We start from the raw sequence: 14553 nt of genomic DNA, 5'->3' as shown, positions 1-14553 counted from the left end.
GATATTTTGCATTACGTTAGATATATCAACTGCTAACATATCCCACACAAACCCTTTTAGATAACTCTAACAAGGTATTTAGCATTTCAGAAAGAAAAGGAAAAATTACTGAGCCAAACAGTGTTCCAGAGCAAACGACTGATAAAGGTTACGAATCTGCGCCTTATTCGTCACAAACGCACCACAATAATCAGACAAGATTATAACAGGGAAACGCCAAAACTTGCATACGGTCCTGCTTGTTAGTCTGCTCACAATTAATTAGCACCATCTTTTTAAGCATCTTGAAGCTATTTTAAAAATAATTATTTGCAATTTGTGCAAAATTCAAGTGTAAATCCCTTGGAAAAAGAGAGGCAAAAAAGCTGCTGGCAATGTGCACCTCAGAGAGGGACGAGAGAGACACCACTGTAACACTACAACCAAACGCATAAATCGATCAAAAACTCAATTTGCTTGGGTCAATTTGGTCGAGTTGAATGAAAATTGTCCCAGCATTCCCTTCCTCTTCCATCCAACCAATAGATTCTTTCTCTAGAAGCTTTTTGACCTGTTTAAGAGTCCACTGAATCGAATCACTTTATGAATTTTAAATTCACACACCACTTTCTACCAAACTCAGTGCATAGAGCACCACATGCAAAAACAATATATAAACAACAAGATGCTAGATTTGATTTTTACTTATTTCAATGGTGTTTATCCCCAAGGCAGAAATAGAGTTATCAGTTATATCCTTGAGTTTCCACAATATTAAAGAATGTTAAGTGAATATATATATATATATATATATATATATAGGATACTGCCACAAAATCACGAATACCTCGGTTTTCTTAAACTTTGTAGGAAAGAAATGAGGAAGCACACAACTGAGACTTCTGAATTATATTTCCTACATTCTCACTGCAAGATTCATTGACAGTGAGACAGTTGTCAAATTTGATATGCCCTAGATAGTGGGTGTCACAAAAGCAAATCATGTTTTATTAGCACTGCTCCGTGGGTGTCATAGAAGCAAATCAAATTTCTGTAACTTCATAGTCATTGAAAAGCAGACTGCATAGATGTCTCCTTCAATTCTCTTATTTGTTTAGAAAACCCATGAATATCTACTTCTCCTAACATTTTCCTTTTGATCCATGAGACTATCAAAGATGCTGCTGATAAAGCATAATGGCGACTTCTAATGGTTAATGAAGCCATCAAAAAATGCAAGGAGAACATGCCTGGAACATAGGCAAACAACAATGAAGAGTTCTGAGATTCAGTTTTGCACTTGCACCAGAAATTGACCAGATTAATTGTCTTGTTCAGATTAGATTTAGCTCTAATTAAGTGCCTTTACCTAAAGTTCTAAAGCTAAAGTCTAGAAAGTCAACCAATCAGGTTTCCAGTCATATTTAGGGATGGAATCTCAATTCATGTTAAGGACACGAATATACAATTGTTCTTAAGCTCTAAAGCCTGCTAAACAGGAGTGGATGAAACAATATAATATGTTACTGAATTGTTACTGATTTGTTATATAGCACATTATCTTCTTGTTGCATGCTAAGGTCTCAACCATAAAATCAATCAGGTTTCAGTCTCATATTTTCCAACCATGTTAAGGATAAACTTGTTCGTAAGTTTGAAGACTGCTGTTAAGATTGGGCAAAAAAGTATAATACATTCCTCATTTGTTAAGATAACACATTCTCTTCTTGGTGATAATGCAACACCCAGTGCAAAAACAAAAAGTCAATTTCCCATTTGCAGAGACCAAATTGAAAACATTTAAAGTGCATACAGAATGGCATTAAGATTGGACACAATGAATGCATTCATCAATTAAATTCAATACACATCCAGATACAATAGCAATGAACATCCACTTTGAGTAGGTATATATCAAATGTAAGGAAGTTCGTTAATTAATTGACTGATGAATTAAAACCATACCATTCTGCTTCTTTTTCCTTTCTTCAATTCTCCACCATCAGCTTCCAGAATAACTTTCAAGTAATGGAATGCTAAATTAAAGCAAAACATGAGACTATTATCTTATCATATATCACCGAATTGAAAAGATGCCACTAGGAAAACATTTATGTTATTCACAAAATTATAGAACTTACATGGTATATTAGCTAAATTGCTAACATGTAATTTCAACAAATGTAATGCCTCCCTTGCATTAAGCACACTCAGATCAAGAGGCACTTCTTCTCTGATTTCAGGTTTTCTGCAAATAAATTCAAGCCATAACAATATTTATTTAATAGACCATTGTAATTTAGGAGCTGAAGTAGGGTAGGGGGGTCCAGGAACTAAGATAAGAGAGAGCAAATAAAGAGAAAAACTTAAACATGCACTTACCTTGGTTCAATAATCTTCCTGGCAGATTTTTCATCAGCTTCCCGTGCCATCTGATTATAGTTCTTTCCCTAGATCTCCAACAACATTATGAGGTTAGCTACTATATAATGTAATTGGCCTTTAACTAGCTGGAAGATGTCTTCACATAAAATTACAGGAAATCTGGACTCTAAAGTTACATAATGACTATAGTTATCTTCATAAAAACATAACTATTATGTCCCTAGTTAAAGATGGAATCAACATGACCTTCTTTTAACCAAATTGATGTGTGCAGGATCCCAAATGAAAGGAAATGTAACCTAATTCATTGGAATAAGTTCAAAAAAATATACTTCATATTCATTAACTATTTATTTTCTCTCCGGAAGAAACTATTGTCCCAGCATATTGAGACTTACTTGCTCTAGAAGGTAGGTAGCACGTTGATGATCGCCCACCGTAAATGCATCTACAGCCTGTAACATTTTTATCATTCATGTCTTGAGCTTTGAAAAAAAAAGTCGACTTGTTTATAAGATAACATACTCATTAAATAAACTTGTAGAGTAGAGGCATGCTCAAACAAATGAATAATTTTGGCATGTACTAGTCATGGAACGATTGAAAGAAGACTCTTACAGCTTCATAATATGCCTTCATTGCATTCCAGTGCTGCTTTGCAGCACTCCTTAGGAGCTGATAGTCATCATCTTCCACCACAGCTAGAAACAAGAGTGCATGAAGAAAATTTTGAAATAAGCTCTGCATGGTTGATAAAATTCTAGGGCATATATAGACTGATATCATGATCATTGAAATGCATAGTCCAGAATATATTTTTTCTAAAGCTGAATACTTCAAAATAAACTACTTTTTAGAGAAATTATATTCATTGTTTCAATTGAAACATCTCGCAAACTGGAAAGAAACCAGAGACCAAAACTAGAATTGCAGACAGCAGCCTTTGGGTAGGACATTGATAAGCCAGGAATCCTTGAATGAATATAGTCAACATACTATGGGATTAGCATTCTCAAAAAAAAAAAAACAAAAAAACAAAAAAACAAAACAAAACAAAACAAAAACAAATTAAACTTCATTTTTTGCAATGATATTGGGAGCAGATAGATGTCAAAAGTAACCTGTATATGGACGTTGTCGTCGATCAAATAAAGACAATATGCAAAGATGTAGCCTAACTGAAGACTGAAGAGTATCCTAGCATTTCCATAATAGTCTGATTAGCATACAAAATATTGTTTAGTACAAAAAATTCTCACAAAAACTACAACAAATTATCCAGCATGTATGGAATATATACTAATCTCACTTCAATTTTTGCATTTCAAGAGTTTGAGACCAACAATTATTGTGATCCATAATATACAGGATATTTGTGCAAGGTCAGCCAACTATTTCATTTCAGTACTGTTAATCTAACAAATTTATTTCTTTGCAAGTTTTCTTAATGTACAGTAAAACCTTTCAACCAACTTTACTGCATTTTACTCGTAGAGATTACAACAGAGTGCATGTCCCCAGAATATATCTACAACATCTCCAACTGGCCACGGCCATAGTGCCACCCACCCACCCGTTTCAGTCAAGCTTTCCTTGATTGAAAGCCTGAGACATTTGAGAGTTTAGAATCAAGTATGAGTCCAAAGATTATGTGGCACAACTCTAATATATTTTTCAGGGTATTTAAAGATATTTTTTGTTTGAATATATGTATTCAAACCTATATTAAAGTTTTTTCTCCTTACATTATTTTTGTAAATAACCTATTTTATTAAAAATATAACAATAGTCAAGTAGAAAGTAGATTTATTATTTAACACATAATATGACTGCATTCGTTCATTACTTGACAGTAGTTTAATAACTGAAATCAAAACCGAGTTGAGTATAGAATGACGGAAAGGATTAAAGATTTTATTTGCCAATTTTGACTCAATTGTTAATATTTTGTGAGTGAATTTTTCGAGAAAAGTAATAATTTTCTAATTAAGCTAAAATTTATAGAATTTGGCTTCCAATCAACTCATATGGAGTTAATCTAACATGCCTTATAACAATTTTTGCCTAATTTCAATAAATTCAACATATTAATTTCAGATTTTTTAATTTGGAAAAAATTAGGGGTAATCTAGTTATGCTAAAATTTAGCTGAAAATTATAAAATTCCGGATCAAATCAACTAATATGAAATTAATCTAACATTTGTATGAATTTGACATAGTAATTTCAGAATTTTAAATTTGGGGAAAATTTGGGGGAATCTAAATTTTTCTTTGATTAATATATTTTAAAAAGTATTTTTCATAAATCTAGTACCAAAATGCTAAACTATAGAAAAACTCTTATAAATGATAGATATAGCAAATTGAGCTAGATTCAATTTTTGTAAACTCCAAATAAAGAGATAAATTATCTCTTCGACTAACCTTTAATGGGTTATTAGATTTTTAGGCATCACCGGAATGCGTGGTAGTCAGCATAGGGATATGTCGGTGACACAACCCATGTCAAGTGTCGTGCCCAGCACAGCCATCCCTGACTATGATATTGACTTGTCAAGTTCAAAAGGTACTTTGGCATATCTTTTCTCTAATACGAAGAATTTTGTGATTCTAAACCAAGATATATCATAAAATTTTAAAATGCAAGCGCCTTATTGTCAAAAAATTCTACCATAAATTGAACAAAATGATGCAACCAGTAGGAGAAAAGGAAATCATGTTTCTAAATTTAAAGAGTCACTGATTCTATTTGAACTTTGAAAAAAAAAATGGAGAAAGAAAAGTTGATATTTGTGTAAGAGCATACCATCATTATTCTCCTCAACTTTTCTCTTTGGAATATCAGTCAAATGTGATGAAGCAATGTCCTCTAGAGGCTTTGTGATGACTTTTTGCCCAATAACTCTTGTTCTATTCAACCCTAATTCAAGGCGTTTTCTTTTTGTTTCTTCTCCTGATTTCTCAGGAAGAGTGAACAGTGATTCCAGCACTTCTCTTGATAGATTAGATTTCTCTCTTTGCATGCTAGGAGATTCTCCAGAGTTACTGCATAAAAAAGGCATGATATTTTTTTTACCGAAAAACAACTAAATGTTCCATCTGATTCACAAAAGCAGCAGAGGAAAGAGAAAAGGCAAAATAGGTGTGCAATTTGTTAATCAACAATAATACCTCCTAGTAAGAGAGGATTGTGGCCGACTTCCCTCGGACAAGCAAGTTCCTGTCATTGAGCACTTCCCTGCAAGCTATAAAAATTGACTGGATCAAGTGACTAAATTACTAAATATATCGAGCATAGCATACCAAAAGCTACATAGCATGGTCTAGTCATCATATAGCACAAATGTATTTGCATGACATTAATGGAATTTGCATATAGACTTTGTATCAAAAGAAAAAGGGCAAACCAATTAGTTCAGAACTAGGACTTGACCCACCCACAATGCAATGTAGACTCAAGTCTAGTCTAGGCCTTGCACGGGGCTAACCGGTATGGGTTTTGGCACATTGAGGACTAATGTATGTGCATATAAACTTCGGAAGTGGAATGATAGGACTGTCGACGACCTTGGTGCACATTGGACTAAGGCTCAACTCAAGTTGAGGCTTGGCCAAGACCTGAACACACTTTAGCAATTGTTAGGCTTGTGGGTGCACATGCAAGTTGGTTTGAGCCGGCTGGACTAGAGGCATGTTCTTGGATTGCAACGTCACTTATGGGCTAAGGAGGTGGCCCTTAAGCACCCTTTGGTTCTGGCCGACAAGGCGTTGGTTCATCGTATTTTGCCCATAGATCATCCTTCTCGACCGATTCAACGTGCATTGGTTCTGTTATCGTGGTTTGTTCAAGCAGCCACAGTTCGGCTGTGCACCTCTCCGTCTGCCCACATGGTGTCTGATTACTACAAATTTCGCGGAAAGCCAATGCCATCTCTGCCATGGCTTCCTGTATTGCTAGCAAGGTCTGCAAGAAAACTTGCTGAGTAGTCGATGAAGGTGGAGTCAATGGTCTTGATGGTAAGTTGTTGATAAGTTGTTGATCTATGTTGCCATGCCACTTACCGTCTGTGGAACCCTGGCCATAGAAATCCTCTCAGCCAATCGTGTCGCCATCCCACGCGTGGTTATCATCTAGTCTGAGGATATGATGGCTTTGATAACAAATTGTTACAAACTGATTAAGGCCGATCAGCAACAAGAAAGTCTACGCTTCTAATAGGGTGAATGATTGTTGATCGACATAATGGAAGATGGTGGATCTCAGTCGTAGAAGAGATAATGCCGGTGGTGATGGTAGAGGAAGATGCAGTACGACAGAGAAAGATTAATGTATTTCTATTCCTAGATTATCTTACTCTTATTCTTAAGATAAATTAAAGACTAAAATAATTTATCAATGCTTAGATGGATGATTAAACAAAGGAGTATAACCTATCTTATATAAAGGTAAGATACAATGAGTCCTACTAGGACAACCCTATAGACTTTACTCGACTCAAATTAAGATTTGTCTTAAAAACTTACAAAACTTAATTGGACTTATCTTAATAGCGTATTTGACTTAATTAGACTTACCTTAAGGACTTATATAATTTAATTAAACTTATTTTATGAGTTTATATGACTTAACTAAACTTACCTTAATGGCTTACATCATAAATTAATTAAAAAATAAATAGACTCAATGCATCACGCCCAATATCCCCTTGGGTCGATCTGATCAAACCTAGATCACATCAATAATTTATTGTTGGCTAAAACTCCTAATGTAGAGAAGTTGGTTTTTTGTATGAATAGGTTCAGGTCAAACATATCAATTTGGCTAAAATTTCAAAGATAATTCTAATTTGAGTTAGATTGGTAAAAAATATTAGAATGATAGCTCTAACAGACCTAAAAGTAATGTTCACCTAGACATCTGAATGATGTAGCATTTCACTAAATCCTCAAGTGCAACAATGTTTGTTAAACAAATTAATGAAAGTAAATAATCCTGAAAACTTTCTAAGAGATGCAGCATTTTTCATGAAGCATCTAGAGTCCCAGACTGTAAATATCCATAAATCACTCAATGCCAATTCATTTTCCGACGAGGTTAATTGTTTTAGTTTCAACCATTGAGGCAAAGGAAAGGAACATAGCAAACTTCTATTTGGTAATTATACCAGCTAGACAAGGTAGAACTTGTTGCCATATATATTTGATGAAAAAAATCTTTCTTTCCTTCCTTTCTTCTATTTCCCAGTTCCATCTTCTTTATCAACTTCTGTTGTTCCAGTTGTTTACCCATTCTCAAGCAGCAAGTCCTTTCTTTCCATATGCAAAAGAAGTGCCACTGGTGAACTATCAAGAGAGATGCTAGTGAAAATGGCCCCAAGCATGACTTCAAACAATTCTACGTATTCTTCAATGAACACGATCCAACATAATCTTCCTTGATTTGTTGGAAAGAGAAACCCAGTTTCATGAGTCTCTCAATATTTGCAAATATGTGGAGAATCATGTATGTGCACACTAAAAGAAAGTCTTTCCAAATATCATTTCAGGTGGATTTAAATTGGGTCAAAACTTGCTACAACCAAAAGGAGAAAAGCCCATAAAATGAACATTCACTTTACCTGAGAATTGGTTATATGTAACAAGCAGAAAGGTCAAAACAAATTTATCAAGTTCTTTAAAAGAACATACATGGAAAAAACTCATTGTTTAGCAAGTGAGGTATACAACCAATATTAGTAAGTAGCTTTTTAGCATCAACAATTTGAATTATAAGGCTTACTTCTTGTGACATATATCTGTCAACACCCTCGACCTTCTCCAAGGTTTTAGTAGATAATGCCAACAAATCCCCAATGCTCTGCATGATAAAGAAGAATCACAAAACTCTGTGAATAGATGCTGCAGAAACATTAGAGATTGGCAGATAAAGAGATCATTTCTTAAATAGTAAAGTGTTTCCTTTTATGGAACACTTTCTAGTGAATGGTATACACCGATCTAGACATGAAATATCTGTCAATACCAACCAAAGGAAATTGTGTTAATTAGCTCTCTGATTCTAGTTACTTATTTCTCACAATTGAAAACAATGATTATAGGTTTTGCATATCTGAGCAGAAGCCAAAAAATTAAGTTTATCCATGTTCTGATCATTCGATAGTCTAGAACGGTGGCATCTGTTTTAGTTTGTAAATAAGCAATAAGGAACAATGTTCGGGTGTAAATATAGAACTTTCCGCTTCATCCAAAGTTCTATTAATAAATTAATATTGTTTCTTTCCAAATAAAGCTGAGAGCTGCTTTGCCCATTAATATAATAAGTTGTAAATTTTAATACACTTAATTTAAGATGTTCCCTTGCACTGAATAGAGATGAATAAGGTAAAGAATCCATGCAGCTTACTCAGGAGTTGGGATAAAGGATGGCTGTAGAATTCAGTATAATATCAATTTAGAGGTTATACAATATGCCAGATTGGTGGGAGCTGCTGCAGGTATGCAATTTCTGCAAACCAACTTGTACATACTACAGTTATAGGTCATTCCTTAGAAATTATAAGTCCACGCATAGTCAATTGTTAGCAGATTTTTACAATTCAAATTTCAAATTTACAAGCAATCTGTTGGAACAAAAATTAGGGCTGTTCGAGTGATTTACATGAATAGCAGCTCACACGCCAAAATCATTTGTTCCCTTCTCCAACTAGATTAATTGATTTCATGGACATGAGAAAAGCAAGTGCCAACATTCCTCTCATGATACATCTATTATTCCATAGTGGACATCAAGAATCTTTGCTTAACAATAAGATAGTCTGACATTATCAACTATGTGATTAAGACCCACTTGAAAATCAAACTTTTGTTAGTCCTACTAATTTCTTGCCAACATCGATCTTTTTGAACTTAGTACCTCTTTAGAACTCTAAAATTATGATGTGAACTCCAAATACCAATAAGGAGCCCATTAGTTCTTATATGCTCCTCTATCATAGTAACAATGATTAAGTAGTTCAATATACTCACCTATAAAAGACGAACAAGTTTCAATTAAGTTTCATAACCCTATTGTGCATATGACATGAGTCAAGAAATAGCATCAAAAGAGTAGTAGTTTACCAAAAACAAATAAAGATACTCTGTTTATGAAAAACAGTACTCAGACCTTCTTAATGTCATATCCGCAACTACCTGCAAAAAAATTTAAGAGCAATTGAGTGGTTTATTTATATGAAAATGTCTGAGCAACAATTAATAGCTTGGTACATATATTTTTTTCATCAAACAACATAACGTAAACTAATGCATCAAATTAAACTCAATATTTCATAGGCTATATCCAAAAAGAACTTATAAATCAATCATCATGGATGGTTGTGCCGGTCGGCACTTGTCGTGCCAGTAATAGCATGGCACTTGATAAAGAGTGTGCTAGTAGCACACCTTTCGATCATTGTGTCATCATGATGATGATAATGGTAATGATGATGGTGATAGTGATGGTGATGATGATGGTGATGGTGATGGTGATGGTGATGGTGATGGTGATGGTGATGGTGATGGTGATAATGACAAGACTCAGTCTAGTGATGGTAATGATGGAGATGTGACATGCATCCCTGATACACAACCTTCCAGAGATGTATATTTTATAAAGGATTTAAGTCTGTAGGTAGCAAAACATTAAAAGAAGTACACCTATAAAATGATGAGTTCATTATCATTACCAGCATATCAATCACACCCACCAAAGTCACAATACCCTTATTATACTCTACATATATTTATGGTGTGTCTATGTCGACACTGGTCGTTCCCGTGCATTCAATAACCCATATCATAAGAGAATTACAAAATTTATATTTGTATGAAAATTATGTAAGACATTACAACGAGCAATACTATCACTCTATCAGTAGATGAGTTTTGAAAAATATCGATCGTATTTAATACAACATTTCCGTATTATCTTTGTGTCAACAAATGAAGTCTTTGATTCTTCTCGTCATTTTACGTTCAACTAAATATTAGTTTTAATTATTGAAATATTATCAATTAATATTATGTGTTAAATTATATTACAGAGTGTTCAATCATTAATATTAGTTTTAATAAATGTATTCAATCATATTATGTGTTGAATAATATTTATATTTAATTATTGTTTTATCTTTAATAAAATAGGTTATTACAAATATAATCTAAAGATAAAGCACTACAATGTGGATTCTGATACATATATTTAAACCAAAAATTAAAGATTGATATACTGAAGATCCAAAAACATTTCTAATTATCTTAAAAGATTTATTTAAAATATTATAAATGTGTGCCATTGGCACGCCCCGTGCCGATAGTGGCACGGCACAGCCATCGTTGCTTTACATCATCTAATATAATAGCATTTCTTCCACTTATTTTCAAAATTTTAAGTTTTAACAAATAATATGCAAATAATAGAGGTGTCACTTAATCTAACAGTGCGTGAACTTTTGTGGAGCAAGGTTGAGTATTTGAGATGCCAAATAGCCTGCCTCGTAATTTGAGGTAAGTTTATAAAAGACTATTTCCTTCGTGGCAAAGACAAGTAAACCATGTGCAGATACTTAAATTACTACATTGAGGATGTATGACGGTACTCAATAAACTTTGGAATGCAATATATCATATATGTATATGACATACACACACACACAACTCTCCTAGATCTTAGTATCTTGCTTTAATAATTGCAGTATGCAAGTTGGCAATCCTAAGTAGGTAAAAAGAGCTATAATAGTAATAGATAAGACTTTGTGCCATTGGTAAAACACTAGGAGCTCTACAACTATCTATTAAAAAGTTTAGAAAGAAATGGCATATAGAATGATGCTTACTAAGAACTTCTCGAATTGCATCTTTGTTGAGCTTAAATCCATCTCCAAGCATTGAAAACAGGAACTCTTCAACATCTTTATCATTAAAAATCTTTTTCCGGGGAGCAGAATCTGATAGTACAGGTTCCACATTTAATTCATCCATCAATGATTCATGTACTTCAAGCTTCAGTGGTTTGTTTTTTGTAGATGTTCCATTTATAGACAAGGAGGGCCTGGCATATGCTTTGCCTAGGACAGTTGACACAGTGCCCAGCGAAGCACTTAATTTCCTTTGCTTTGAACCCCCGGGATATTCGTCAACATTAGTTGACTTCTCATGGCATTCAAACAATGATCCCTCTGATTGAGAAAATTTACTCTCACCATTTTGTTCATGAACTACACCCAGAGAATTGGACTCTTGAAGCTGGTACAAAATATCACCAGCCATCATAACATCACCCTGGGCCGTACAATAAGCAGATGCAATCTCTTCAAATGAACAAACTGAATGAAAGGCATCAAACAATGTCTCCAATGCTCCAGTCTCATCATCACACCCGAAAATGTTTGAACTCGAAGGATCCATAAAAGATATGTACTTAAATATAGAGTTAGCTTCAAATGAGGTTTATACTGGATAACCTGACAGAAGAAGATAAATAAGCAAATCAATCAGCATGTTGTTGGATAACTATGAAGAAGTCCCAAGCTAATAAAGCTCTGCAAATAAGTTGAACTATTCATGGAAGAGTGTGAAACTGGAATAGGGCACACAGCAATAATAAGGAAATTTATGAAGAACTGAAAAAATGATTACGATGAATTAGTAAGATGTGCGAAGTGTAGAATTAAACTCATCTGAAGTGATGCAAAAAATTTCATGAAGAAAAGAAACCTCAACAAAGGAAACTAGTTATGTACTTATTTTACAACTTAAGAGATCTCTTTCCCTCTTTTATGGTTAAAAGTTCTAATCAGATGCAGGGACCTCCTTCTTTGTTCTCCCATTCGTCTCTCTTACTTACTAAATAAGTACTTCTGGCCCGTACAATCACCATCTCTTCCTATTGTAACAGAAGATGATAAATCCTATTCAGTCACTCCAAAGATAAGTTCTTTACACTATCCAAATGCCAGCCTCCGCCATGAAGGAATATTAAGTAATTTATAACCTCAGATAATTAACTTATAATTGAAGAGTAAGGAAGAACATGAAGATATAATTTCTAACTGTTAATAACACCACTAGAACTTCAAGTAAGGTTCTTTCGTGCACTCAGAATGACACTGATGAAGAACTGAAGGTATCAAATTTACTCACCTAAATTAACACATATTTGTAATAGAAAATAGGGAAAACAGGAGAAAATTTGTCAAAATTAAAGAAAGCTACACGAAAAAGATATTGTGAGTGTAGATCATCAAATGGGAGCATGTTAGTCAAGAGAGAAAAAAGCCTCTAAACCAACAAATGACTGGGCTTACAATTCTATATTCTCCTCAAAATAAATTGCGAGTTATCCCCTTAGCATATCATTAGCAACCAAATAACATTGTTGGCGTGATTGCTCACTGTTATCTAGAAAGCGAACCTATTTTCCTTGCGAAAAATCTCTTTGCAATAATAGCAAAAGAAAGAAACATTTTCATCATGAGATGGACAAAGTATAAAGCTTTTGAATGAGTTACAATCTATGGACTTTTCGCTGGCCATTTACCAATAGATCAATTCTAATCTTTCTTTAACATATCTTTATTATCTTACTTTTGACAAGATAGATGGAATCAGGCTTTTCAAGTGCTTTTTATTGCAAATCCCACCATTTAGTTATTTCATATTGCATTCAGAGTGATACATGCTCTGCATGCGTAGACAATCATGTTGGTCAGTGTCAATATCTCATGGAAGCTTGCTTTATAAGAAAGAAAGACGCACTTCTCTTTCTTCTGAAAAATCTGAATAGTCTACCATTCCATCCTGAGCACACAAAGATTGGAGACAGATGCAACTGTGAAGATTTGCAATACATGGATCACAAACAAACATATCAACTCAACTACAACAAAAAGGAAAAGACGAATATAATGTCAACCTAAAGTATGACATCAATTCGCACACGCAAGCATATCATCACCCTCACGCTCTCATTGCGTGCGAACGAATCAACAGATTAAAAATTTCAAGAGATAAACACCTGATGTGATAGGAGAGAATTCAATCTAAGGAACAAAGATTTCATCAAACATCGATACAAAAGAAAGAGCAGGCATCAAGCCAAGATAAGACACTCCTATCACATCAACAATGCATAGGAGAGCACCATCTCTAGCAATGGCATAAAAATCGAAACAGAAGGCGTCGAAAAAGGAACCTCGACTTTAAAGATTTCAAGAAATCTTATCAATAGCATCAATAGCAATGCTCCTGCGGATCGTTCTTGACGGAAATCGTGATCCACACGAACCGATCTTTGATCGGACAGATATAATAGCAACAAGAAATGGAGAAGAGATCAGAGATCAACTCACTTTGGGGTTTCTCGGTGACACTCCTCCTCCTCCTCCCTCTCTCTCTCTCTCTCTCTCTCTCTCTCTCTCTCTATATATATATAGTAGTAGAGGATGGATGAGAGAGAAGAGCGTGTGGGGGGGGGGGAGGGGGGGAGTATTTATTAGGGGAATAAATCATTAGTTAATGTTTTAATTTTAATTAACGGAGGGGAGGGCAGGATTTGGCATTCTATTTCGAGGTCCGCTAGTTTTGAGCGGAGTGGGCGGATTCACTTTTTAGGTTATAACAAAAAACAAGTCTATTTTTTTTTATGTTTTGTTTGCTTTGGGTTTAGAAACCCTTTAAATTGATTCAGGGAGTTCTAAACTGGTTCGGCAACTAAATATATTTTTTTTATTTTTTTATATCTAATTAAATTTATTTTCTAAAAAATGAATAATTAAATTCGGAACTTAGCCTAAACCAAACAAAACTAGAGATCTTCTAAACTCACTTATACCCATTTTTGTTTTGAGTTTAGAGACCCTCGGACCTCTAAACTAATTTATTCTTCGAAAAGTTAAGACTAAGAAATAAATCTAAATAAAAGAAGGAAGAAAAAAAAACATGACTGCAAATTTGCAATTTTTGTTAATCCTCTCCTCCTCTTTTATCTCCTAATAGCCATTACTTTACTTTCCTTCCTCTCGATCTCTGTCAACGGTAATCTTATTTCTAGTTTATCTTCTTCCTCTCAACTCTCTCCAAATTTCCCCTTCTACAGAAAAATGTATATATTAACTGAGGATAAATTTTATGTAATAGTTCAGAGGAT

General features: G+C 34.2%; 1 protein-coding gene across 2 annotated transcripts; it reads right to left on the bottom strand.

Annotated features, from left to right (window-relative positions):
* Nucleotides 1-203: 203 nt before the first annotated feature.
* On the bottom strand, nucleotides 204-13876 carry LOC140781839 (putative nuclear RNA export factor SDE5). 2 transcript variants are annotated; one of them, XM_073128098.1, is made up of 13 exons: nucleotides 13757-13874; nucleotides 13164-13205; nucleotides 11243-11869; nucleotides 9532-9557; nucleotides 8146-8223; nucleotides 5538-5611; nucleotides 5173-5411; nucleotides 2983-3065; nucleotides 2763-2819; nucleotides 2362-2429; nucleotides 2121-2227; nucleotides 1945-2015; nucleotides 204-550 (listed from the first exon to the last, which is right to left on the bottom strand). In XM_073128098.1, the coding sequence occupies exons 3-13, from the start codon at nucleotides 11811-11813 to the stop codon at nucleotides 440-442; spliced, it is 1485 nt and encodes a 494-aa protein (XP_072984199.1). In that variant the 5' UTR covers nucleotides 11814-11869; nucleotides 13164-13205; nucleotides 13757-13874; the 3' UTR covers nucleotides 204-439. The 2 variants fall into 2 exon arrangements, with proteins under 2 accessions (XP_072984199.1, XP_072984198.1); XM_073128097.1 differs by lacking the exon at nucleotides 13164-13205 and having other exon boundaries at nucleotides 13757-13876.
* Between the last annotated feature and the right edge of the window lie 677 nt (nucleotides 13877-14553).

The sequence above is a fragment of the Typha latifolia genome, chromosome 2 (genome assembly GCF_019914945.1).
Source record: "Typha latifolia isolate L0001 chromosome 2, TyphaL0001v2, whole genome shotgun sequence".
NCBI classification, from domain to species: Eukaryota; Viridiplantae; Streptophyta; class Magnoliopsida; order Poales; family Typhaceae; genus Typha; species Typha latifolia.
Note: the sequence above shows the minus strand (reverse complement) of the source record. Positions and strands in the feature narration are given on the sequence as shown.

What these genes read in the sequence shown, in the direction of transcription:
- LOC140781839 (XM_073128097.1), bottom strand. Translation starts at nt 11,813, where the DNA reads ATGGATCCTTCGAGTTCAAACATTTTCGGGTGTGATGATGAGACTGGA. An exon ending in GCGGATATGACATTAAGAAG is followed by an intron (nt 8,224 to 9,531) that starts GTCTGAGTACTG and finishes TTTATCATGCAG; the next exon opens with AGCATTGGGGATTTGTTGGC. An exon ending in AAGGAAAAAGAAGCAGAATG is followed by an intron (nt 551 to 1,944) that starts GTATGGTTTTAA and finishes ACTCTTAAACAG; the next exon opens with GTCAAAAAGCTTCTAGAGAA.